This window comes from Periplaneta americana, chromosome 11 (genome assembly GCF_040183065.1).
Source record: "Periplaneta americana isolate PAMFEO1 chromosome 11, P.americana_PAMFEO1_priV1, whole genome shotgun sequence".
In the NCBI taxonomy this organism is placed as follows: domain Eukaryota; kingdom Metazoa; phylum Arthropoda; class Insecta; order Blattodea; family Blattidae; genus Periplaneta; species Periplaneta americana.
Genome location: NC_091127.1, coordinates 83592749 through 83619228, shown reverse-complemented (window position 1 = coordinate 83619228; position 26480 = coordinate 83592749). Strand labels below are relative to the sequence as shown.

The 26480-nt window shown below is 34.7% G+C and overlaps 1 protein-coding gene across 6 annotated transcripts in view; it reads right to left on the bottom strand.

Annotated features, from left to right (window-relative positions):
- LOC138709163 (uncharacterized) overlaps positions 1-26480 on the bottom strand; it is a 128128-nt gene that overhangs the window by 78946 nt on the left and 22702 nt on the right. For 4 of the 6 annotated variants that reach the window (XM_069839713.1, XM_069839719.1, XM_069839714.1 and 1 more), the window contains exons 3-4: positions 22559-22636; positions 3318-3418 (exon numbers count right to left, since the gene is read on the bottom strand). In XM_069839713.1, coding sequence (XP_069695814.1) covers positions 3318-3418; positions 22559-22636 — 179 coding nt within the window. The remainder of the gene's footprint in view (positions 1-3317; positions 3419-22558; positions 22637-26480) is intronic. The other 2 variants (XM_069839717.1, XM_069839718.1) reach the window with 1 other exon arrangement.

The window sequence follows — 26480 nt, the reverse complement described above, 5'->3', positions numbered from 1 at the left end:
AGAATTTCTAAATGGAGAGAGGCATTATAGACATATTTCTAAGTTTTAGAAAATTGTAATATGATACATTATTGAAAATGCTGCATCTTGTGTTGTTCCAATAAGTTTATTTCATAATTAAGACAAACTCAGTATGAAAATAAAATAATTACACAAGACAAATTACTAAGGTTGCCCAACTTATGGACTCCATGAATTGTAAATTTATAGCAGATACCTATACCGATTCTCTTTCTGACCTCAATGAAACACTTGCTAACTTGCCAGTTTCAGATAACTTGCAGTAAACATGGGGAAACAACACTGCTAGATGGAACCGTTCAATTGGGAAAAAATCTAGAGCCAACACAAAATCTATAAACAAAAAGGATGTCTGCATATTCACTATGCGAATACACGAATTAAATATTGAATGAACGTGTATTCAGTTGGGTGTGTTGCACTGGTGTTACGGTGCTTAGATGCTACCATGTGCAAAAGATCTGGAACAACACATCAAGAACTGCAAGATGTTCCAGTATTTCTCCCAACCGTTAAGACTTCGGAAATAGATATATCAGGTTAATGTAGGTTAATTCAAACTACATTATCTTGAAGTATTTTACAATCCTTCTGAGACACCCTGTTGTTGGTATGAGGCAGAACAGTCTTATTCAACTGTTAATCCTCCAATTTGTATTATTCCTGATAGGGAAGAAAGAGAGAAGATTTCCTTAATCACATTGCATTCAGCAATCTGATTTGATTTACAGATAGCTTTAGAATTAAGTATAGCACTGAGGCAGGGATTTAGCATAAGATCTAGGACTATAATCCCTATCCCTCTAGGTAATTATACTATGGTATTTCCTATCTTAGCTTGTGCTCAGAAAAACCTAATATAGTAGACCATACAGAGGTATAAATATCTCAATTTTTTCTAAATGCCAGGCTACTCTGGGTACAACAAGTGCATGTAAAGCAGACTCTAGGTTGGTCGAAATATGTAGAGCTACTCTAGAAACTTTATCCACAAATAACAAAGTACACCCTCCCTAGGTTCCATAATACAGCGGAAGTATACAAAAATGAACAAGTTGACATTCTGGCCAAGTATGGAACTACGACTGAATATTTTGGCACAGAATCTTGTCAGAACTTTTAAGTATGTAGGAGACAATCTATCTCTACACTAGCTATGAGACAGGCCAAGCTTTTCATCAGAGAACCAAGACACTACTTAACGAAACAACTTCTAACTTCAGAAAGGAAGAGTTTCAGATGAGTCCTAACTGGAAACTATCAACTGAAGAAGCATCTAAAAGGGGCTGACAGACAACTCATTATGTAAGAAATGTGGGTTTGATGATTAATTACTACCTAATTTTTTTGCTGGACTCTCCACGTAAAGTCAAATTATAGGCATAGGTGCCTTGAGAAACACATGCTACCTCTGGAGAATAATCAGGAAATTAAACTAAGTAGTATCATCTTGGTCACCTGCTGGGTTGATTTTAGTTTACAGGGCGCACAAAATTGACCATTTATAAATGAAATGACTACGTCCCAGGTAAAGAAAAAAAAAAGTGTATCTTTGGTCTAGAAGCAAGCATGGAACTATTAGACCCCCAAATATAAAATATAACATTTTGATCAAATGTATGTCATATGCATTAATGAGAATTCGTGGAAATGGTGCCATTTCCAGTAAGAGGAAATGCATACAGAGGAAGATTCCAGGAAAATAATAAATACAAACAAAATTCATTCATTAATTCAGGAGAAAATGCTATATGCTCAGATGAACAAATGCAAAGTTGAAAATCACTAGTTTATTGTAAGTAGATTCGAGACATTTACATTTGAAAATGAACCTGAAGAAGTATGCATGTACATAGGTTACACTGTATGAAATTAAATTTAGATATCTAAAGGTATTTGAAAGTGTTTAAAAAATAAATAAATAAATAAACAAAGCAATAATTATGTTTTTGTATTTGAACGAAATAAAAAAATATATACCTACACTCAAGTTTTATGCTTTACAGTATAACTCACAGTAAACAATTAACACTTTTCTTAAATTCTAAACAAAGAAGTTATGTTGCCTGTCACGTAATACTAGTTTTTATGTTGAAAAGAAGCATTCTATATCTGTTTAAGCGAGCAGAATATATTTTATTTGTACTAAAATTGAAATAAATTTTGCAACTATTCTGGTTTGATATTCCAGGAAAATTTTCAACTACTCTGCAATTTTCCATTCTTTTCAAGGATATTTTTCCACTTTATATACCATTATTTTTTGTATTAGGCATTACTCACTAAAATTACCATCTTACACCTCGAGCACTGTGAACTGTGATTTGCAATGTCTTCGGATTTAGAAAATGCTTATGCTTACTTCCCAAAAAAAGCACTTATGTGAAGTCTAAGGCCATTGTTTCTAACAAATTCCTTGGAAATATCGAAGATAAAATGAGAAAAGGGTTTGCTCCCAGAAATTTGCTAGGCGAGTTAAGAGAGTCTGATAAAATACAACAGGTAGCACTTTGGCTGCAATACCAGGATGTCTACCGGAATAATGTGGAACAAAAATTAGTTACTTTTTAATTACCACAACTTAATTATTCATAAACATGATGATAAAACACTAATCACATTTCAGTCATTTTATGATGTCATAAGAATTGTTTATTAAGTTCTCTGATCATCAGTTGAATGGACACACAGTCAACATCTCTTCCAGCCTTCAAGATTATTAGACTTGTATATTGCTGACTGCGATCACCACAGCTCAGGCAGTGGCATTAAGATTAAATAACGTGAACCAGAGCAATATGCGTAATTTCGCTACCCATGATTGAAGTCCTTTAAATTCGTTACTTTCGTTACCAATTGCTAAAATTAGTTAGTTACATTTTGGTTACTTTCGTTACTGGTAGACACCCTGAACAGCGACAGTGACACAATGACCATGAATATTAACAGTATTGTATATTAACTGGCTTACAAAATTAATACATTTTATTTTACAAAAGCCGACAGCTACAGTAAAGGATCCACAACATACTTGCAGGAAATTGTATCTAATGCTACATGTGATAACAAGAAGAATATGTAACAACGTGTAATACAATACAAGCAAAATGTGCAAAAAAATTAGCCTACCAGTTTTATTACAAAAGACCATGTAAATATAGGTACATTATGACATGTTAACTACAGCATATTGCCCACTATTCGCAAAACCTCTTCATAAATTTAAGTATGCCTGTCTATTCTATTTTGTCCTAATTAGACATGTATAGTAAGTATTTTAAAAATTAAACACTCACCCTATTGTAGGAGGTGCTCCAGTAACCCTGACTAGTGGAGGGGGTTGTGCAACAGCCATATGACTCTGCTGCGAAGGTGCCAATGGCATAGGCAAGGACACCTGAATAAATAAAACAACTTATTAGCTCAAACTCTTACATATACATAGGTATAACTACTTATCATATATCAGGGGTTTCGTGCTTTACAGTCCTTCTCAAAGATTTAAATCAAAACGAATTTATTATGAAAGAAGAAGAAAAAATATATATAGGAAAACAGTTTTAAGTTGTTTTTATAATTATGTGCAAGTTGAACATACCATCTTCAAAGTGTTTCAGCTAATTCTCTTAAAGCCATGCTAAACTATATTAACAATGGGAAAAAGTCTATTACTAACCAATAGAGAGATAGGATGAAAATTCATCACTGTGAAGACAAAAAGAGAAATGTGAAGATGGAACAAACAAAATATTCTAGGTCATAATGAATCATTATTATTGTTATTATTATTATTAATTCTGAAATGTGGATATTGAAAAGAATGAACCTTGTGAAATGGACAGACAGAATAAGAAATGAAGCTGTGTTGGAAAGAGTGGGTGAAGAAAGAATGATGCTAAAACTGATCAGAAAGAGAAGAAGGAATTGGTTGGGTCACTGGCTGAGAAGAAACTGCCTATTGAAGAATGCACTGGAAGGAGTGGTAAAGGGAGAAGAGTTTGGGGTAGAATTAGATATCAGATGATAGACAACATTAAGATATATGGATCATATGCAGAGACTAAGAGGAAAGCAGAAAAAGGAAAGATTGGAGAATGCTGGGTTTGCAGTGAAAGACCTGCCCTTGATCAAAACATTATCTATGTATGTACGTATTTATTATTATTATTATTATTATTATTATTATTAGTATTATTATTATTATTAATGGGGCCTATCGTAGTCATCATTCAACATGTCTCCTGCTATCATCTAGACTATTTGAAGGGTTCATAACCATAGTGGGCCAAGCATCATTTACTAAAACCATAGAAAACAAGGGTTAAAATGAAGTTATCTCCATAATTCAATGGAAACCTATAGCAAATAATATATACACATTCAAACTAAATGATATGTCAATCTTCATTAATCTATGGTATTCACTTAACTTTAACCCTTCCTCTTTCAGTTTTTAATAAATGGCATTTGGCCCACTATGGCTCTGAACTCTTCATTTGCAGTAGAAGCATCACATGTGCACCTAAGGCAAATATACCACTGACACACAAGTGAGATTTCTTCATATATCCCTCGTAAAAGCTGCATAATATAAAAACATTTATTTATTTATTTATTTTTTTTTTGCAGTCTGATATTTCACACACTTCCCTCTTAAAACTCCATGAACTAAATAACAATCAGAGTCTTGAAATAAAACATGGTGTAAAAATAAATAAATAAAATCAGGTATGGTGGGCAGTATCAAGAATATGCAATGGGCAATCAAGTAGTAGGCCTAATTGTTTTGTAACATTATATTTATTTAATTCTTTTAAAATCACAGATTACACATGTCTACAATAAGAAACAAATTTTAATCACCAGAGTTGAAAGTAGATTTTTCTAGATCATTTTTTCACAATGATTACAGAAATGACATCAGTTTTGATCTATGACATACAGATTTTCAAATTATAATACACACAACATATACAAATTTTAAATAATTATTTTTAGTAATGTAAATAAATATTCATTTCACATAAATGAGGACATGACACACATTATACATAATATATGTTACTGAACTTACATTAATATCTATAAATAATAATAAAGTACATAAGGCTAGAAATGTTTAGCAGGTAAGTGTCTTCTGTGAACTTTTACTGAGTCATCATGACATAACATCTGCAATAATCCTAAATCATGGACTCGTTCTAGGAGTCCTGGTAATGTTTTTCCATCAACTTAATGTCTTTGTGAATTCTTTCACCCCCTCGTCACTAACATTATCAAAATTTATCAAAATGTGAATACAGAAAGTGAAGTTTCAATGACATGCGACAGCCAATCTCTTTATACATATCCAACAATTCCCATATCTGTGGTCCTATTCAAATGCCTTCTTTCAATTTCGCAGTTGAGATATGACTAAATTTTTCACTCATATACAATAATTCTCTTGAATTTCTGTTCCCAATTGAAGGGTACACGGGAATAACGAACAATGTCCATTCAGAATAATTTTGAGATAAATGAAATTTAAAGTTTGAGGACTTGAAATGTATAGTTTATTGTTAACTTACTGTTATTTTTTATCACACAAGAATGTACCATTATAAAGCAAATATGTGACAAAATATTGTTTTGATTTCATGAATTACAACAATGCAAAACTGCAAAAAAGTCTACTTTGCTACGTTTTATAAACGGGAAGAACGAACAATGTCACAATTTAATTGAATATTTGTTGGGAATAGAATCAGGCATAATATTTTCAAACAATGTAGCACATGTTTACTTTCGTGTAGGGTATCCTTTTTAAAGGTTATAAATATTGTTGACCCATTATAAATATTTTTATCTTTGAGTGTTCATTGTTCCAAACAATTATTGAAAAACAAATCTACAAACTAATCTAATTGCACTGAATTTTCCATTGTGAATGAATAGATTGAACTATAAAATCGTCTCATTCACTGTTATTGACTTCTTGTGACTCGTCATTGGTGGGAGAAAGACTGAAATATTCTCTAGCAGTTGGAGAACAAACATTTTTCAAAATTTGTAATTCCTTGTACATTGCCTTGTAGCTGTTTACAGTTTACAATGATGAATGGTTTGGTTTCCTCCTAGAATTCGCAATCTCTTGCCTTCTGTCATCGGGTACTTCACACCTTGCTCTTTGATTGACAAGTCCCATGTTTTTGTCACATTCCATGTACGAGTGACCTCGAGTGGGAAATGTGATCCACTGAGCATCAAACCTCTTCTTAATATGTACTACATAATGACAAAATCTAAATACCATAAAGTTCCTATTTTGTCCGGAACAAGAATCGTAGAAGATACGGAGTTCACCAACGCAGCTTGGTACAATATTCATACAGTGGTGCTATAACATAGAGCAAACTTCCTCAGAGCCTTTACTTTAAATATTTTGGTCATACATGTCTTCCTGTTGACAGCGTATGTATGTTACAAGAATAAAAGGGCAGCTGTCGACGATAATAGCCCTCAATAGTTGAAAAGTTTGGAACTGGTAATTCTTTTGGAAATCCATGCAGATAGCCTCTTTATACTCTGACTTCCTGGATTTTAGACGTGCAGCCTGTTTTACTTCATAGAACTTATGTCCTTTTCTCTTGTGCAATTCATTCTTTCAAATCAAATTTTGTTTCTCCTTCTCAAAATTATCTAATTTACTTGCATCTTTTTCATTGGAAATTTCTGATTTAATGTGTGAAATGTCAGCTAATGTTGTATTTAGTGACAAAAATTACTCTGTATTGCTCGTAAGACACAGGGTTCGCAAGAAATTTTTCTAAGTGTAACTTAAGCAGCTTAGAAATATTCAAGTCCTCTGGAAGATACTACCTTCGGCTATCGTGATGAGATTAGTGGACTTTCTGACCTCTAAGTGACTGAATGTGCTGACAAATTTTAGATAAAATCTCTCCTTTCATTTGGTGAGCCCTGTTTTAACTCTTGTTTCTGTATGGGCTTTTCCAGTAGTAGTCAATGACGTTTTCAAAGTGACTAAACGTCTGCCTGTTACTCCATGTAGAGCAATTGCTTTATAAACGGGAACATCAGTATTTTGCCCATCTTTGTTTATTCGCATTTTATATATATAAGAAAAATTACGAAAATCAGCTTCGGCTTGTGTTTTTCTGGATCTTCTTCTTTGCACAGGAAGTACTGAAATTAGTCCTGAAAGGTGAGCATTTTGAGTGTCATATGATGCTAATTCATTGAAATGTTTAATAAGATCGCTTCTTTCACTTTGGCTTATTTTCTGAAAACACGGAAAACGAGAATATTTACAGCCTTCTCCCATAATATAACTCATAGCACGAATTTTTTATGCATCTGTAACACGTCCTGTAAATTTTCTCTTCCTTGAATTTACAGAACATGGAATGGGTCCGGATAATTAATTTTCTCTAACGTCAGACATTATAAAAATAAATTGCACTAACCACAAACACTACAATATGTACCGTAAAAGTATAATAAAGGAAATAATCAATACTCTACCACAGACATCTGAACACTGGAATAGTACACCTGTTTGTATTATGCTCACAAGTAGTTCTAATGAAAATTAATGGAATTTATTGTCACATGGAATAACAGCTAAACATCATACAGTCATTTAATAATAATATTATTGTATAATACAGATTGTACTGGCATATGTAAAAAAAAAAACTAACCAGCAATGTGCTATGACTCTAAGATCAAGTTTGTAAAAGCTGTCTGCATTAGTTTCTGTGTTTAAAATGGACATTGTTCGTTCTTTCTTGGGATGGATGTGACATTGTTCATTCTTCCAAAGTATACAGAAACTTTAACGCAAAATACTGAGGACAATTTTCGTTCTTACATAATACCAATGCAGCCAAATGAAAGTACTCCCCTTCTACTATCAGATGGCACTATTAACTCAATTTCGATTTTTGATGGACATTGTTCGTTATTCCCGTGTACCCTTCAATTGTTTTAACAAAGCTTTATATCACAGGGTTGGAAGTAGCACCTTTCTTAAGTCAACAAGTGGGATGTGCTGGACATTATCTTTACAGAAGACCATTAGACCATCGAAAGAAGAAATGGTTTTCTCAACTTCTAGTTCCTGTTCTGCAATGGTTGATTCTGACATACTTATCAAGAAGAGTTTCCTCCTTTAGTCTGGAAGCGAGCAGTTCTATCTGCATTGTCTTTTGAGAGTGAAAGGTCTCTAATGAAATCATTTAATTTAGGTTGTGTAAATCGTTGTGGTTCAGATTTGACATCTCAGGAATGTAGTAAGGATCAGAATAACATTCTAATTTTCTATTTCTCCACAGATAGTACTAGAGTCACATTCCATTTCTTGAAAAATTTCCATTTCATATTCTACAGAATTTGGAACTGGTAAGTGGCGATCCTGGGAGACTGGTCTCATTGCAGATGCAGTGTTTGGATGTACATTTTTTTTTCTTTGCTAAAAACCCATTAATAATCATGGAACAAAAATAGCTGTCAGTGTGATTTTTTGGTTTCTGGCAAATCGTAGATATGGCAACCAATCCCTTAATCCTGTTGAACAAGATTTACAGTGTCCAGCCTTTAATCTGATCACCAAGTGGATAGCCAAAATATAATTTGTAAAATTACTGACGTGAAGTGATTATGCCATTGTGATTTTGGTGTGAATGAACCAAATTTGTGCGATATAGTGTGTCACATGAAGGAAGGGACTGCTGCTGATCGTAAGAGACTGAAAGCAGAGTGTAGTGTACAATAAATTAAGAAGAAATAGAAAACTATATACGACAGAAAAATACTGAAACCAGAACTGAATTCAGCACATTAATCTCTATCATATAGAACAATTAGTTTTCTAGGCGAAAATTCATTGCGGACCTGTGTTATGTACCTAAAAAGAGAAAAATACAAAATTATATCTAGATATGTTGTACATATTTCTTCCTCAGTTATTTTTATTATTGTACGAAATGTTTTTGTTGTTAACTAATGCTGAGATCTTGGCAATAAAGTCAGTAACTTTCTTGCTCTACAATATTTCTCTCACAAAGTGGGTTTAAAGGAAAGGATTGGACATTGCTGAAGGTGATTCTGATCCATTTCTTCCTGAAGACTCCACACTGGACAAAGTGGTGAAGAAATAATTGCAATTTTATTCAAGTGTTTTGACAGTCATGTCCTGCGAGTCATCGAAAAGGATACAACTGTACTTTTCCTTGGATATTCAGGAATTATATTTTGTTGTACAATGAGACACTACAACTTTTATTATTTTACCAATCAATCAATCTTCATAATGTATCCAGCTGTTGGCTGACAACATAAAGTCCACTGTAGTCTATTCAGTTGTTGTTTTTCATGAGAAATGAGGGGTATTTTGATCGGTGTTCATTATAGATGCCTGTTCCTAGTAGCCACTAGCTTCATGGAGTCCCTCAGTGTAAAATTCTCTGGAGGTAAAATAGTCTCTCAATCGGATCTCCGGGTAGGAACTGCACTGAGAGATGCCAAGAATCATACTAAAGTAGTTATTTGGAACACCAAAAGTCACACCATCCAGTCAATCAGAGCCAAGTATAATATTTTTATTATTTTAGATTTCGTAGAAATGGTATGTATTAAATCTTGATATTTTTAGTTGATTAATCTTTTAACTGTTGATAATGATAAAGTTGACAAGACGATTTGTAAGATATTACTTCCCTTCTTAGAAACAGAGTCAGCAGCTTTGTTACTGATATTTCATAATGTGCCAGTACCCATTAAAAAACTATCCTTTTGTTAAGCTTCATTAGATGTATAATTTTTCAACAATCATTTTTTTATGTGACAGACTGGTTGTTGTAGCAGTCTTAACTGCTTTAGAATCACTAAATATAACAGCTTGTTGAAAATCAACAGATTTTGAAGTGAAGAACAGATGACTTTTCCACAAAAATTTGTAGCTCTATAACCTAAGGATTTATAAAACAAGAAAAGCGGATTTGTAGCACACACACCAGTTCCATTTTGGTTGGACAGTAGGGATTCATTAATAAAAATATGAAGTCATTCTTTGTTAGGGAATCTATTATGAATAGTTTCCAAAGCCAGCAATTTTAGGATATCTTTTAGATTGGCACTTTTCTTGGTATCTTCAACCAGGTTCAGATAATATTCTATTTCTATTGCTTGTCTAGATTTAGTTTTATGAATTAGATTTTCTTTACTTGTTTGGAAATTCATCTTTTTCTTAGTTTCATGATCTGAGACTAGAGCAATGATACACAAGATAACGAATACCTCGGTTACTTAGATTCAGGCTATTTGATTTGTTGCTAGCATCGTTCCAGAATTCAGTTTCAAAAACTGCAAAAAAAAAAAATGGTAATATGTCACAAATAATAGATGAATATATACATAAATCGTGTAGTTAAGTCGATATTTGAACGTTCATGACTAGATTGACACTCAGCACAGAAAGAAATGCTTTCGTGTTGTCTCAATAGCTCAGACGCAAAGACTTCTGTGTATTGTGTAGAAGAAAGCGGGTTCGATTCTTAGTTTATACAAACGATTTTTTTTTTTTTATTGAATAACACTGAAATACAGTTTTACAGAGTTCTGAGATTAAATGTTAATGATCATAGACAATACAAAATTACAAATTATAATATTATAAATGTTAATTTAATGAATGCATTTACACCATTTACATTTTAGGTGCGCACGCATACGCACAGTGTAAATGCATATATATTAAAAACTAACAATTATAATGAAATTAAAAACTGTAAAGTGCTTCAACAACAAGCAATAAGAAATTAATTTTATATAACTACATTTAAATATTAACCTCAACAGCCACCGAGGCAAGATGGAGAGACAGACATTTATCCAACTTTTCAGTCTCACTGCAGGCAGGTTCCCAATCAAAATATTGACAAACAATATTACAGTCCGGGCCATTTAGGAAGACGTTTCAAGAGGGGAAACATGCGAGTAAAAGTGCTGACTTCCCCTCCTCGAAAAGGTTTTACATCAAATTTTTTCATTCCATTTCATTTACTGTATTTTATAGACCTTACATTAGCATTGAAACTTTAAGATGTGGAATAACTCACAAATTTGTGAGATTACAATAGTACAAATGTTTGTACTACATAGATGAGCCGAGATATGGGATATGAGCTGTGTAACACGGGAAAGAATTAGCTATCAGAAAGAGAGTTTGTTTCATCATGGTTAATATTATACGAATCTAATGACACAAAAATTCATCTATCTTCCCCCTCTATACCTATTGGTGATATAGTCACGGCACATGATAAGGTCACAGGACAGGTCTTGCCTCCTCACTGCTCACCTCAAAATGACTTGCATGGCGCTTGGTAGAAATGTCCTGAGTAAGAATGTGATCGGTCAGGCTGCCGTACAGCATCATAAGACCCCACTTTGAGAAAGTCATTATCTACCATGTGAAACAAAAGTCACTTGTCGAAGGGGAAAACATTATTTTAAATGACAATTGTAGGAGCATAAAAAAAAAAACAAGGACCACGTCTAGGATCACAACATGAGCTGCAACAAGCTCCACAACAAAGGACTACAAAATGAACCACGATAAGGAACAAAATCACGATAATGACGACAAAGAAAATAAGGACCATGATAAGGACCACAATAAAGACAACAATCGTCGCAATAAGGACCATGATAGACAAAGATCATTGTAAGGACCATGACAAAGACGACAAGGATCAGTATAAGGGCCCTGACAAAGACAACAAAGACCACAATAAGAAGTACGAAGGCCAACGACAAGAACCACGATAGGCCAAAGTATCATGACATGAATCACAGTCCTCATCATGATCAGTATCTTGGTACTTGTGATCCTTATCGTGATCCATATTGTGGTCTATATCGTGATCATTGCTGTATATCTAATAATGATCCTTGTTGTCTTTGCCATGGTCCTTATCATGGTCACTTTTGTCGTCATGTTTCTTATCATGGTCCTTGTTGTATTTGTTGTGGTCCTTATCATGATCCTTGTCACTGCAATGGCCCTTATCGTTCTTGTTGTCTTTATCATGATACTGCGGTATTTGTTTCTTTGTTATGGTCCTTATCGTGGTTCATGTTGTGACCCTTATTATGAACTTTGTCCTTATCGTGGCCCTTGTCTTTGTCCATGTCACGTTTCTTACTGCCCGTGTCTCACTTCCTAAGCTGTTTCTTTCCAGGGCGAGATGCAGAGGGGGAGAGTAGGAGGTCCTGGGTATTGTATGTGCCTACTGCCCTATGTTCAACGCATTGGCCTTTTCAGGATTGCTGTCGTCAGCTATGGAGCAAGATAAGCCATGGACAAGTGAATGTATAGGCTATCCCCTCACAAAACAAATTATGTCCTTCTCATCAATTCCTGTAACTAAACACTAATACCAGTGTTAGACTATAGTCTGTATTCGAGATTATCGACCTAATCGCGATCACGGTTGTCATGTGTACACATCCGTAAACTCTTTCCTCTATGGCAGTGTTTCTCAAACTTTTTCCACTGGAAAAACTCCTTTAAATCTGAAGTGTAACTGCAGAATCCTTGTAATATTTTATTAGTATTTCATAATTAACAGACAAGTGAAAGCTAGTATCTCAATAATTCTGTTCAGTGGGACGAATGTATTTGCTTTTTAAGTCTGCAATCTGGTTTTATGGCAGGAAGTTGTAGTCTCATTTTTACTGTACTTCTGCATTTTGTCTTTTTGGTATTTTGTTTTAGTGAACACATACGCAGAGAATCCAGTGACGAAAGTGATAAGTATTATGGGTATTTTCCGTTTTAGATGTTCATTAAACATATTATTATTATTATTATTATTATTATTACGCATATTATGTAGGGCCTATATATATGTAGGTTGTATTGTAAAATTAGGTATTTTATTTATGTTTTAATATTAATTGTAATTATTGTGTTAAATTGTATTGCGTATTCTTATTGTATTGTGTATATAATAGTATTGTGTATTGTAAATTTCATTGTGTATTGTTTATCATTTTATTGTGTACTGTTTATATTGTGTATACCACTGCCACCAGGTGCTTGCCCACTTGCAATGTAAATAAATACATACATACATATTATTAGAATATTATTATTGCGCATATTCTTGGATTATTATTATTATTATTATTATTATTATTATTATTTCGCATATTCTTGGATCATCATCATCATCGGTGGTTTCATGTTATTATTGATTCGTATTTTCATAACATTTATGTATGTTTATAGTATCCACTAAGTATAAAATAGCCACCAGAGCAGCCAGTCGGCTAAGGAGCTTGCCTATCGAACCAGAGTTGCGCTCGGGCGCGGGTTCGATTCCCGCTTGATTACCTGGTTGGATTTTTCCCCGAGATTTTCCCCAACTGAAAGGCGAATGTCAGGTAATCTTTGGCGAATCGCCAGCCTTATCTCGTCAAATACAATTCCGCTATCATCAATCCCATCGATGCAAAATAACCTAGTAGTTGATACAATGTCGTTAAGCAACCAAGTAAAAAAAAAAGTATAAAATAAAATTTAAAATCATATAGGGCTCATGGAACCCTGGAACATACTTTGAGAAATGCTGCTCTATGGTAATTCAGCAATTGTTCAAACTGAACGAAAAGTGGTCTAGTGTGTACATATATTTTAGGAAATTGCCATCAGAGATAACAGCGGTAGTGGTAACAACGATTAGTGTCTCCAAGATCCCTGCAATGGAATAGGATGTTTTCAGCACATGTAATATGCTGCTGTGCCGCACGCTGCCAACTGCCGTGACGGTCCGAGCAGACCTAAGAGGCGTGGTTATAAGCACTAAGGAACTCTCGGCTCTGGACGTGAGACACGGGCAGTAGATCAAAGACCAATCTACTGCCCTTGTCATGATTCTTATCATGATCCTTATTGTTTGTCGTAGTCCTTGTTGTCTTTGACATGTCCCTTATCGTGATCTTTGTTGTCTTTATCGTGGTCCTTGTTGACATTGTAATAGTTCTTATCTTCCTTGCTGCTTTTGCCATGGTCCTTATCAGGTATTTGTCTTTGTCATTGCTCTTATCGTGGTCTTGATCCCTATCATGGAATTTGTCATGATCCTTATCGTGACCCATGTCGTAGTCCCTATCGTGATCACCCTAGTGTTGCTTGTCGTGGTCCATGTTGGGATCTTTATTGTGGTCCCTCTCTTTGTTATTGTCATGGTCCTATAGTGGTCCTTGTCAATCTCACAGTTCTTATCGCAATCATGTTCCTTGTAATCCTTATTGTGGCCCAATGTCGTGGTTCCTTTCATGATCATTCTCGTGGTGCTTGTCGAGGCCCATGTCATGATTCTCATCGGTGGTTCTTGTCTTTGTCCTTATTGTTATCCTTGTTGTGGTCCTTTTCATTCTCATAGTTCTTACCGCAATCGTGCTCCTTGTGATCCTATCATAGTCCTTGTGATCATTGTCGTGGTCCTTATAGTGATCCCTATCAAAGTGCTTTTCGTGGCTCATATCGTCATCCTTATTGTGGTCCTTGTCTTTGCTTTGTCCTTGTTATCTTTGACGCAGTCCTTATCATGATCTCTTCTTGGTTCTTATCATAGTTCTTTCGTGGTCCTTGACGTGATCCTTATCATGGTCCATATTGAGGTCCTTACTGCGATTCTTATTTTGAAGTTTGTCGTGTCTCATGTCGTGATCCTTTCCATGGTTTCTGCCTGTCGTCCTTATCGTGCTTCTTGTCATGGCCCATGTTGTGATCCTTATTATGCTTCTTGACGTGGCTCATGCTGTGATCCTTATCGTATTCCTTACAGTGGTTCATGTAGTGATCCTTATTGTGGTCCTTGTCGTTCATATTTTTATCCTTTTCGTGGTCATTATAAAGGTCATTGATATCTTTGTCGTGGTCCTTGTTGTCTTCCTAATAGTCCTTTTTGTGGCCTTGGTCCTTGTCGTAATCCTTATTGTGCTCCATGTCATGGTATTTATCATAATCCTTGTCGTGGTGTTTGTCATGTTTCTTGTCGTAGTATATTATCGTAGTCTGATCGTTGTCCTTATCGTGGTCCTTGTTCTCTCTCTAATAGTCCTTTTCATGGTTCTGGTCCTTGTAATTCTTATCATGGTCGAAGTATTTATCATTATCCTTGTCGTCGTGTTTTTCGTGTTTCTTATAATTTGTTGTAGTGGTTCTGATCTTTGTCCTTTTCGTGGTGCTTGTTGTCTTTGCCGTGAGTCTACATCTGTCATTTCAAAATTAATATTGTTCTCCCACTTTGGTGAATAATTTCCGTGTTACATGGTATATTTCAAATTTTCATAAAAGGTAAACAAACGATCAAGGACGTAAAAATAGACCTACATCAGAAATAGATAGACAACTGATAACATTTTGCATTTGTGTGTACTTTGGAGTAGGATGAAAATAGGCCTACGCATGCACAATCAGATGACTTCCTGACTACATCGATATCACGTGAACCGCGCTGTAGAACTGTAACTTTTGACGACCAAGAGTCATCTCATTCCTTTTTTGGGGAACTGTACTTTAGAGAGAAAGCATTTCTGAGATTTAAAGTTAACTACAGTATGAATTTTCTTAGTTCCCAATTGCTAAATAGAAGTCTGATCAATTTTTCACATGGAATAATAGCACAAACCCTCTTCCCTTTAATACACAACTGAAATAGATAGTATCTATTTCAATTAAAATCATCTGAATTAGTTTCGCTAAAATAAATATAACCAATTCTGATACTTTCTCTGTATCCCATCTGAATCTAAGTTTATTCTAAACTATTCCAATTGAAAAAATGCTCTCAACACTAGGACTTTCTCTATAGCCCATCTGTTTCTAAGTTTAGAATATTGTAAATATTTCAATTGAAAAATCGCACTCAACACTAACAGAAAAAACCTTAACTGTTCAATTACAGGGGACATTTTGTCATTCAACTTAACTAACCTATTTTCATTGCTCTTTCACCACTCAATATGCTGTCTCTCCTAGTATAAAGAGATCTTCTCAGAATGGTGGTTATTTAGTTCCGAATTTTACAATCAATGCCAACAGAGAAGATTCTGGACAGCATTATCCTGCTACCTTCAGAGATGTATTTTTTTTATTTTGTAGTAAGGTCTATTTCTTTAGTATTCTTTTTATTCAACATACAGTATATACACAAGAAAATGTACTCGAGATATGGTCATATATCATCTTCCCCCCCTCCCCATATGTCTAGTCAGAATATAAAAAGTTTCATTAACTATTTCCATACAGTAACTTAGTGGTTCTCAAAGTGGGGTCTCCGAAGCTCATTCTGGGTGTCCGCGAATATTCTGGATAGGATCATATTTTTCTTCCTTCAAGAGGACTTCATTTTTTTTATGTGGCAATGTCAGAAGTGCACTGGCCTTTGTTGGTACAACTTATAAATTCATTCAATAAAATCGTTGTCGACAGCTTTAGGACTAGTGTTATGGATATACTGTAAATACGGTTAATCTAAAGTTTAAGTTAAGCCAAAGTTAAACCTAAACGGGAGTTTAACTCAATGTGCTGTATTACAGAGTCTCGGTTAAGTTAATCTGTAGTGGAATACGATTAGTATTACTAGTAGAAAAGAAAACGATCAGCCAGGGCTGGGCAAAATACTGACATCCAAGTATTTCAAATACAAATACAAAATACTTCAAAGAATAGTATTTGAAATACAAATACAAAATACTTTTAAAAAATGACCAAAATACATTTGTATTTCAAATACTCAAAATACATTTGTATTTCAAATACCCGATACAATATATAAAGAAATAAGAATATTACCGAAAATCTAAAATATTCTATTAACATTAAAATTATTTTTATCTCGAAGTTTTATATAAACACTATAACTGAACATTCTTTCTTTTCCCAGTCAACAATGAATAATTACTGCTTCCTTTAAAGCCAGTTTCTCAAAAAGTTCATCAGGTAAGGACCCCCTTGCTGGTGAATGAATAAATCCTGCAAAACAGAACAGTCTTTCTACAGGCGCAGAGGAACACAAACTTGTATTATACTTTATAAAAGCTTGCTTCACTGTTGGGTAATTCTCTAGAGAACACAGGGTTGTCCCTTTGCCATTGAAGAATTGTATGAGCTCATACTCCGCAGTAGACAAGTTCTTTTCTTTTTGCTTTTCAAACTCTGTTGTACTTGAGTTGAAAACATAAAAATTGTTTTCATCATCTTCATCGTCTGAACTGACCAAAGGTGTAGCGAGAACTGCTCAGCTGATTTCACACACATATTCTGTATCCTCCTCTTATCATTTAGTGAGGCAGTGTCAGGTAGCTATCTCATCTTAAATGATGGGTGGAAACAAGCTGCTAAAATAGCTCAATTTGTTTCTAGGGTCAAATCAAACATTGCTTTAAATCTTGATAAAAGCAAACTCATTAGGATTGGAGTTACTTGGAATAGATTAGGGAAATTAATGTGGATAGAAGTTGGCTGTAATAGCACGTCTTCTCATTTTGCATTAAATCAAGGGCTACGGCAATGGGTTTCAGAACTGTACACTATTCTTCAAGGTACTGAAACGCAACATCTTTGAAGATTGCCAATCCCAGTTTTTCACATATACTGTTTATATCATGTTTGAATTGCAATATTTGAGAATTCCATCGAGTTGGGCAAGAAAACTTTAATGAATATTTCAAGACATCTGACATAATTTCTGAGAATTTGGGTCTCCTAGACACATTCCATAATGCTGAACACTTAGCAAGTGTTGGGTGATGGATCCTTGATGCTGTTGGAGATTTCTTTATGACATTAAGGAAATCAGTTATGGCAAGAAAACTAAGTGTATGGCTAGCACATATGAAATGGGTAGGCAAATAAGACAGAAGTTCATTCTTCAAATACAAATCCAAAACTTGAAGGACAAGAAGAAGAAGAAGAAGAAGAAGAAGAAGAAGAAGAAGAAGAAGAAAGTATTTTGAGTATTTGAAATACAAAATACATCAATTTCATGTATTTAAATATAAAATACAAAATACTTTCTAAAATCCTTGCAAATTACAAAATACAAATGTATTTCAAATACTGCCCAGCCCTGACAATCACTGCTGTTGTATTATATTATTGCTGTTAAAAAGACCAATGCTCGTGGAAAATCTTCATTAAGAAACATCTTTGTTCTTCGATAACAGAGAGAATATATAATAAAAAACCTGTAAACAACCAATACCGCCTACTTCAGTATGCTTGTCAGACTTAACCTCAAATAGCTTCTTAATACTGACTACCAACGTTATATTCCCAAACACGATGCAACCAGACTAAACCATGCATGACCATCCACGACTGAAGCCCATACAGAATCAGCTAACTAGAACTATAATATTAATGTGTGTACTTTATAAGTTGTGTAAAATATTTATGAAACAGAATTCAATCACACAATTAAAATTATTTTTATGAGTTTAGTAATGTTAGATAATATTATTATTAGCGTGTCTATAAAAGGCCACAGTATTTCATAGTAAATCTTAACAGGAAACTGTCTGCCACACACAGTATAATGTGTAATAGGCTTAGAGTAGATTGACGGACACCTCCGAAATCTTCCATCATTTTCAGTATATCTACTACCAGAGGAAAAATAGAGAAGCGCAATAGTAACTGATGCAGAGGTTCAAAGAATGTTTTCTAAAATACAAAGAAAATTGTTTACTTTTTCAAATACTCTTTAAATTTAAACCCTAAACATACATATTTTTGCACTTTCTCATTTTTTCGTTGCATGTTGTATGCGAGTAACAAAGTTACAGACTATGAAGCCTAATTCTGAAGGTTAGAACTGGCTACTTCGAAAGCCTGAATCTGTTTTAAAACTCATGTTCATTTATATTTCAGAGTGGTGCACTCTGTTTCAAAAAATTCTTGGTACCATGGCTGTTCTGCAATATTGTCACTTTCTCACCATCACTCGTAAGTTCTTGGAAAACATCTGTCATTCCATGTGTACAGCTGGAGCTGTCATCTTGCTCTGTTCAGCCTTGAACTGCAGTTTAAGCGACAGAAGACTGCCGATTAAATTAAACTCAAGTTAACTCAAGATTAACTAGTAGTTAAGGTTTATAATACGAAGCAGAACGAAAAATTTGAGTTTAAACTGAATGTAAGGTTTAAATGGCATTTATAATACCGGCCCTTAATGTGTTTATTGAACAGTGTAGAACTGTAAGGTGTCGCCATCCTCATTGAATAACAGGATGGCGAGACCTCATATATGAATATATGTATGTATATATATATATATATATATATATCAATGTTGTTGTTTTCTAATGTCAGGCATTTGACAATAAAGTCATTTGACCTCTTGCACTCCAATATTTTTCAAAGATATTATCATGGTCAGCCACTGAAGCACAGATTTTGAGGTGTTCCAAATCCATTTCTTGGTTTGAGTTGCACAATGGGCAGTTAGGGGACTGATAAATTCCAATTCTGTGCAGGTGTTTGGCCAAATAGTCATGGCCTGTTGCCAATCTAAATGCAGATAAAGACGATTTTCGTGGTAAATCGGGAATTAACTGTGGATTATGATGCAGAGAGTTCCATTTTTTCCCTTGAGATTGTGTTATCAAATTTTGTTTGTTGGTTTGTTGAAGTCTAAGTATGTAGATGTAATAAATCTTTTCACAATATATCAATGTTAACAGTATTCAATAAAACTGTTGTTAAATATGGCCATAAAGTCATTTAAATATGTGCTCCTGCATATATGTCTAAAATGCAGGTGTCCACACCTGTGGAGTAACGGTCAGCAACTCTGGCTGTGAAACCAGGTGGCCCTGGTTCGATTCCCGGTCGGGGCAAGTTACCTGGTTGAGGTCTTTTCCAGGGTTTTCCCTCAACCCAATATGAGCAAATGCTAGGTAACTTTCGGTGCTGGACCCCAGACTCACTTCACCGGCATTATCACCTTCATCTCATTCAGACGCTAAATAACCAAAGATGTTGATAAAGCGTCGTAAAATAACCTACTAAAAAATAAAAAAAAATAATAATAATAATAATAAAATGCAGGTAGTAGACCATTGACGATACAATGAGAGTTCGGCCGGCACTATGGATCCTGTCCCAGCTCATGCAGAGCTGAGAGGTCCCGGGTTCGATTCCCGGTGCCGGAACGAATTTTTCTCAAATTAATAGGTATCTATATGTTGACTACTAACATAAAATAGTAATCTTGATTATTCAATGAGGATGGCGAGACATATATGAATAAATGTATATATTAATATTGCGTCAATTACTCAGTTACCAAGCACCGATGGAATTGGCAATAGTGAGATGAGTGTAAGAATTCAACATGGAATTGACATGAACTTCACAGTTGGAGAAAACAAACCTCAAAAAATACTAAAAACTCAACTATTAATCAGTGTCCACGAGATTCAAAACCATGTCCAAGTGCAGCTTCAGAGCCAAACCCAATGACAACTCCTGAACTATGCCAAGAAGAAGAAGAAGAAGAAGAAGAAGAAGAAGAAGAAGAAGAAGAAGAAGATTATTAAGATGATGTTGACGATGATTATGAAAAAATATACTTTACTCCCCACTCTGAAGAAAAGTAATGTAGCTAATTTCGTCAGACAACCTGTTTGTTAAGCAAAGTGAGATGTATCTAGAAATTACATTAATTTGAACACAATTTATTATTAATTTTAAAACGTAACTTAAGTATTCTAACATACAGTAACACCCATAATCAGTTTTTAACGAATAATTAGGTTTAATTTAACAACAAATACCTTATGTATGTTAACAAATACCATATAAACAACAGGACGAATCATATTATGTAAGGCACCAGTACTTCAAATGTCTCTCAGCAGTACAATCCGGCACACAGATCACAAGCTCTTGTGGACAACATTCTTCCCATCTCACGGCAGTACAGTCTGACAAGTGATCTTTCACATAACTAGTGAATTATTTATTTAATTACATTCCATACACATAATGCAGAGATGTACGAAGTTTTGGGACACTCACTGAAGCTCATCCTCACTAATATTGCATAGTAATGTGTAAAATGTTTCTCCTTATCAAGAAGAGAGCCACTTTCTAAATAATTTAACAACACTCTGATTTGATTGATGGTTGTGCAGCCTTTGGAAAATGCCACCGAATCTTGCGTAAACACAACTTGTACAATTTCTTCAATAGATATGTTTCAACAAGCAAAATACGTTTGGAATATTGCGTATCTATGTTTAAAAATACGTATTTCTCAATAGAGTTTACACAGCTAAATGAGACTGGCAATGTAAAGTGCGAGCATGGTGCAACAACTGATATGGAAAATTACGAACTGTGTCCTGGGCCAACCTTAAACCCAAGTAGCCAGCATTCTTACCAAGCTGCAAGATTGCTGTATGGCAATTATTGGGCCGAGTTTTTCCGATCTCATGTAAAGTATCTCCCAGAATTTTACACAATACTGCAATGTGTGTATAGAGCATAATGGAGGGCATTTTGAGAAAATATTCTGAAATTCAGGTAAGATTCTCTCCATTTTCGTAAATAAATACTGGGTGAACAGTATAGAGCAGAACTCGCGCGGCCTTGAGTCCCCCACCTCCACACGTGTAACCGGCTGGCAGGCTGCATAGCCATGAAACCTGTTCTGCTCTATACTCTTCACCCAATAGTTCACTAGTTACGTGAAAGATCACTTGCCAAGCTACAGTATCATGAGATGGTAAGAACATTATCTGTACGTCTGAGAGACAGCAGAAGTGCTTAGGTTTGACTCTCTGCATATAAGCTAATGAGCAAAGCAATAAAGTAATTTGATTAGCAAGAGAAATTAAAATACTGAAATAAAACTATTTCATAGACACTTCATCTACCATTAGTTTTCAAGAGTGAAGCAGATAATCTTTTCCTGAAATGCCACTGAATGATTAATAACACAGTCCCACGAAATTAATTATCAATTCAATTCAGAGAGAATCAAATTCAGGGGGAATTCTACATATTCTTTATTCTAGTAAATTGATTTTAAAAAATTTGCTGGTTAAGTACAGTTGTACAGATGCTGAATCGTAGAAGCATAATGTTGGCGATTTTGTACACGAAAAATTGTCATAGCATTATATCATACAAATGTATACAATTTATTCTCAATGTTTTCCGTTCAGTTCAAATAATGAGTGATGGTTACCATTTAACAACATAAATTTTAATGAAGTAACAGAATATTCATTGTAAGAATCTGTACTTCTTTTAAAGTTGCATAATGTAAACATAAATTTTGTTAATGTTACTGTTGCAGGAAAGGAACACCACCTGACCATCTATATCAATTATCATTCTTTAGAATAATAGCCTATGAATCATTGCCATCATTAAAGTGAAATTTGATATGGCATAGTAATTTCCAATACAACCTTTTCTAAAGTAAATATAACACAATCGTCATCTAACCTGTGGGTAATACTGGGGAGCAGGCCTGGGCCGAACCGGGTTGTAAGATCTTGTAACACTGTTGCTTGTAGGACTAAGCTGAAAATGCAAGAAGAAACAAATTATTTTTAAGGTAATGTACACTATACATCAATAGCATTAGAAGTTTTTAAAACCTAATATGCAAAGCTGTCTAAATTAGATTCATTCTCACCAACATATCATACCTATACAGTAAGATTAACACACCAGTAAGACAAAATTTAAAAATAAATATCAAGTTTATCTATCAATACTATAACTTACACTATCAACTCATGAATGACGTGTTTAAAGGTCTAAATCATTCATCTTCTTTGTTTTCAATTAATGTCTGTCTGTCAGGTCTTCGTATGTTTTTTCTTCTGAACCAGTCCCATGCATCGAAAGAGGTGATTTTCTCTGTCACTATAGAAAGCATTTATTTTGTCATTTATTTCCATTTCGTTGATGTATTAGGTGATAAAAACTGTACCGTAGGGCTAAATATGTAATGAATATTCCGCATTCCTATACAAAAGACCACAACAATTTTTCTAGTCAGTAAGAACAAACCTCAAGTTACTATTTCCGCAAAATTAATTCCTCGCATATTTCCACTACAAATTGGTTAGATAAAAATACAAAGATAGATTCTCCCAATTTTCATTTGTTTTAAACTGAGCATTGTGACAGTGATCACGAGCATGCAGGTACAAATCAGAAGCATGGAAACCAACTGCCCTAGTGCATTTACATCTTATCTAGTTTTAGTAACCTAAATGGTCTCTCCTGCTTCTGGATATACAATATGCATATTTCAATACACCTGGACAGAAAATGTATCCTTAAGTGTTTTCATTTGCCAGAAAAGAACATTTTCTTTATCACGTGCACTGAAAGTCGTAGACTGTCTTCTTCACCTTGTCGCATCTGCAACTCTGAAACACAATATGATGTGCACACAGTCTAGTATATACAGTCGCGAAGCTCAATACGTAGTAAATATGCAAACATTAGATAGTTGCTCACCACTAGGATCGCTAATATCGCCTCATTACAGGCAATGCAAAATAGTACTGTCACAGTCTATTGTTTCTAGCACCCTCAAAACTCAAGCTTCATGACTGTATATAGTAGACTGTGATGTGCATTTCAACTACATGCTAGTCACATGTTTCTGGCTCATTGTGACAAATCTAAGCTTTATCCTTTGTATTGTGATAATTCAATGAGCTCTCAACTAAACTGCAAGAGAAGATGACAAGATGCACTTATGTTCCTTTGCCAGTTGTTTCTGCGTCCACTTGCACAAGTTGTGTAGAAACCACCCAAGAATGTTATGTGTTAACGAACAGACTACACCCTGACTGATGGCTTGTTACAGTGCAAACATCCTCTACTGTACTGTAAGTCACCCTACACAAGAAAAATTACTTATAGTTCGTTTCTGCTTCTCAATAGTGGTTGGTGATGGCAGTCCTGACCAGTTTGCATCCATCACATTTGTCCAAACATTTTTGGATATACTCTGGATATAGTAAACATTCGGCTATAGTGAACCTAAATCATTGGTTCCAACCCACATATATTAAAAATTACATCATTATTTCCGTTTATAGTGAACCCTCGCCTCGGTTATAATGAACCTTAAAAATTGAAGTCACAAGTTCTATCCTGGCAAATTCTTATTTGAAGTCTGACATTCTTGTATAGAATTGAAAGAAAATGTTGAGAACAACATTTTAAGTTTCTTACTTCTTTAGTCAAAGACAAAGGTAGGATTAGTGATGACCTTGCCTCACTCCCCATTGAAGGATTGCCACTTTGTTCTCAGGCACACTACTCTACTGTTATTTCTAATTCTCCACCATCAAAGAGTTGTCTTTTGTTCTCAGAAACATTTCCATTATGACGGATAGCATCGAAACAAGAGAAAATGAAATTACCTTCTTTTATTAAAAGGGGACTGACATTATGTCCAAAGCATAAATGAAGGTAAGATTCCAATGGCTTTCAAACTCCATCAACCCTCTCCCAGTTTCCATTAAGTGACCCGGGAAATTCCAAGGCTGAGTACGCAGTCACATCATAACAGTGTTTGTCATTTCTACCTGATCAGTCTGTTTCTAGCGATCTAAGAGTGAATGTACTGTATAAAAATGTCGAAGCGTTAAGTGTTTCCTTTTGAATATAAGGCGATTGTAAGTAACATTGAATGTGGTCTTTCACAAGTGGACGTGGGTCGACAGCATAATTTAAGTAAATCAACTGAATAACAGTACACAGTGTAATCCATTCCACAAAAATTAAATAATTTAATTACTGGTTAGTATTTTTTCTTGTTCACAATTTCATTCATTCCTGTCATTTAAGGTTAGGGGAGAGACACTTCGGATTTAGTGAACCTCGGATTAGTGAACAAAATATGCAAGTCTGCAGAGGTTCACTATATCTGGAGTTGACTGTATTGAGTTGATGCATAAGTTCATAGCATTTTTTCGCTGTGACAAAAGTTTTTGAGATGAATAGAAGACCAATCAGTAATATATTCTCTTACATTATTTGTATCTCTCTACCAATACTAGGGTACTTCTTCTATTCTGTGTCTCAATAAATCTGCTAGTTTGGAGTTAAAGTAGTCATCAAGCCAAGTTTGTAAAGCATCTTCATTATCAAAGGAGTTTCCTTGAAAATTGTTGGAGAAGAGAAAAGATGGACATCTGAGGGTACAAGATTGAGAGAATATAAGAAATGCAGAATCGCCTCCCAACCAAGTTCCTGGATAGATGCTTTCGTCAAGTTAGTGGAGTGCAAGTGTGTATTATGTTACAGCAGCACTTGATGCAGTCTTTCCAGTCGTTTTTCTTCAATTGCAGTTGCCAATAAATGTCAGCAATTATGGTTACATGCAATTCGTAGTACACGACACCATCTTTATCCCACCAGATGCATAACATCATCTTCTGTGGATGGACGCTGACTTTTGTACAGGATATTGTGTGTTGAAATTACAGAACCATTTTCTTGCAGTGCATTCTCCGCGTATATGGCATAAATACTTCGAGCTGCCTCCAGTGCCTTTGCTCCTCTACTAAATTCAAAACAGAAGATTATGTCGGAAATGTTAAGTTTTTTTCCACTTGACACTCCATCTTCGTTAGCAAACAAATAGCACAAACTTTCTTCAAATTCGCAAAATTCAAGATGTATTTACAAGCACAACACTCCAAATGACAAATGATAAACACTCTCCTAACAATGCAGGGCTTTGATGATGAACAAGAACATTAGGTACTTATGAATCAAACTAATATTAGGTCTATCCACTTGTTTACAAGCAAAGTGTTATCTCCATATTGAATGCATGACCTGGGGAGTACTTCACATTTTTAACACTTTAGATTCAAAGAAGTCATGTTCCTTCCAGAGTACAAATTAAAAGAAAGTTCATGACTCAGTTGTAATTCTCACACAGTACCAGCAAGTTTGACACCGTCAGTGTATTCAATTACCAGGTAATAAGTTACAATACTTTCAAACCACAACAAGCTATTTAATATCAACAGAAAATGTGGAAACCTATTCAAGAACCTCCAGACAATGTTCAATTTGAACATGTGAGGTGAAATGAAAAAATTATAAGATGCAGTGAGATGTATATGCAGGTTAGGGTGAAGATGAAGATGAGATAAGGTAGAGTAGATAGGGTACGGTAAAATAAAAGTAAGGTAAAGTAAAATAGAGTAATGTAACATTCATCGTTAGGCATCACCAGAATAAAGTAGCGTGCAAATTAATCCGAACACAATATATTTTTACATTTTCTGTCATTGTTGGCCTCACAGCTGCTCATACCGCTTTAATTGACATCTGTAGTACGTGTAATTCCATTGTTGAAGGTCTGTCATCATTTTTTTTATAA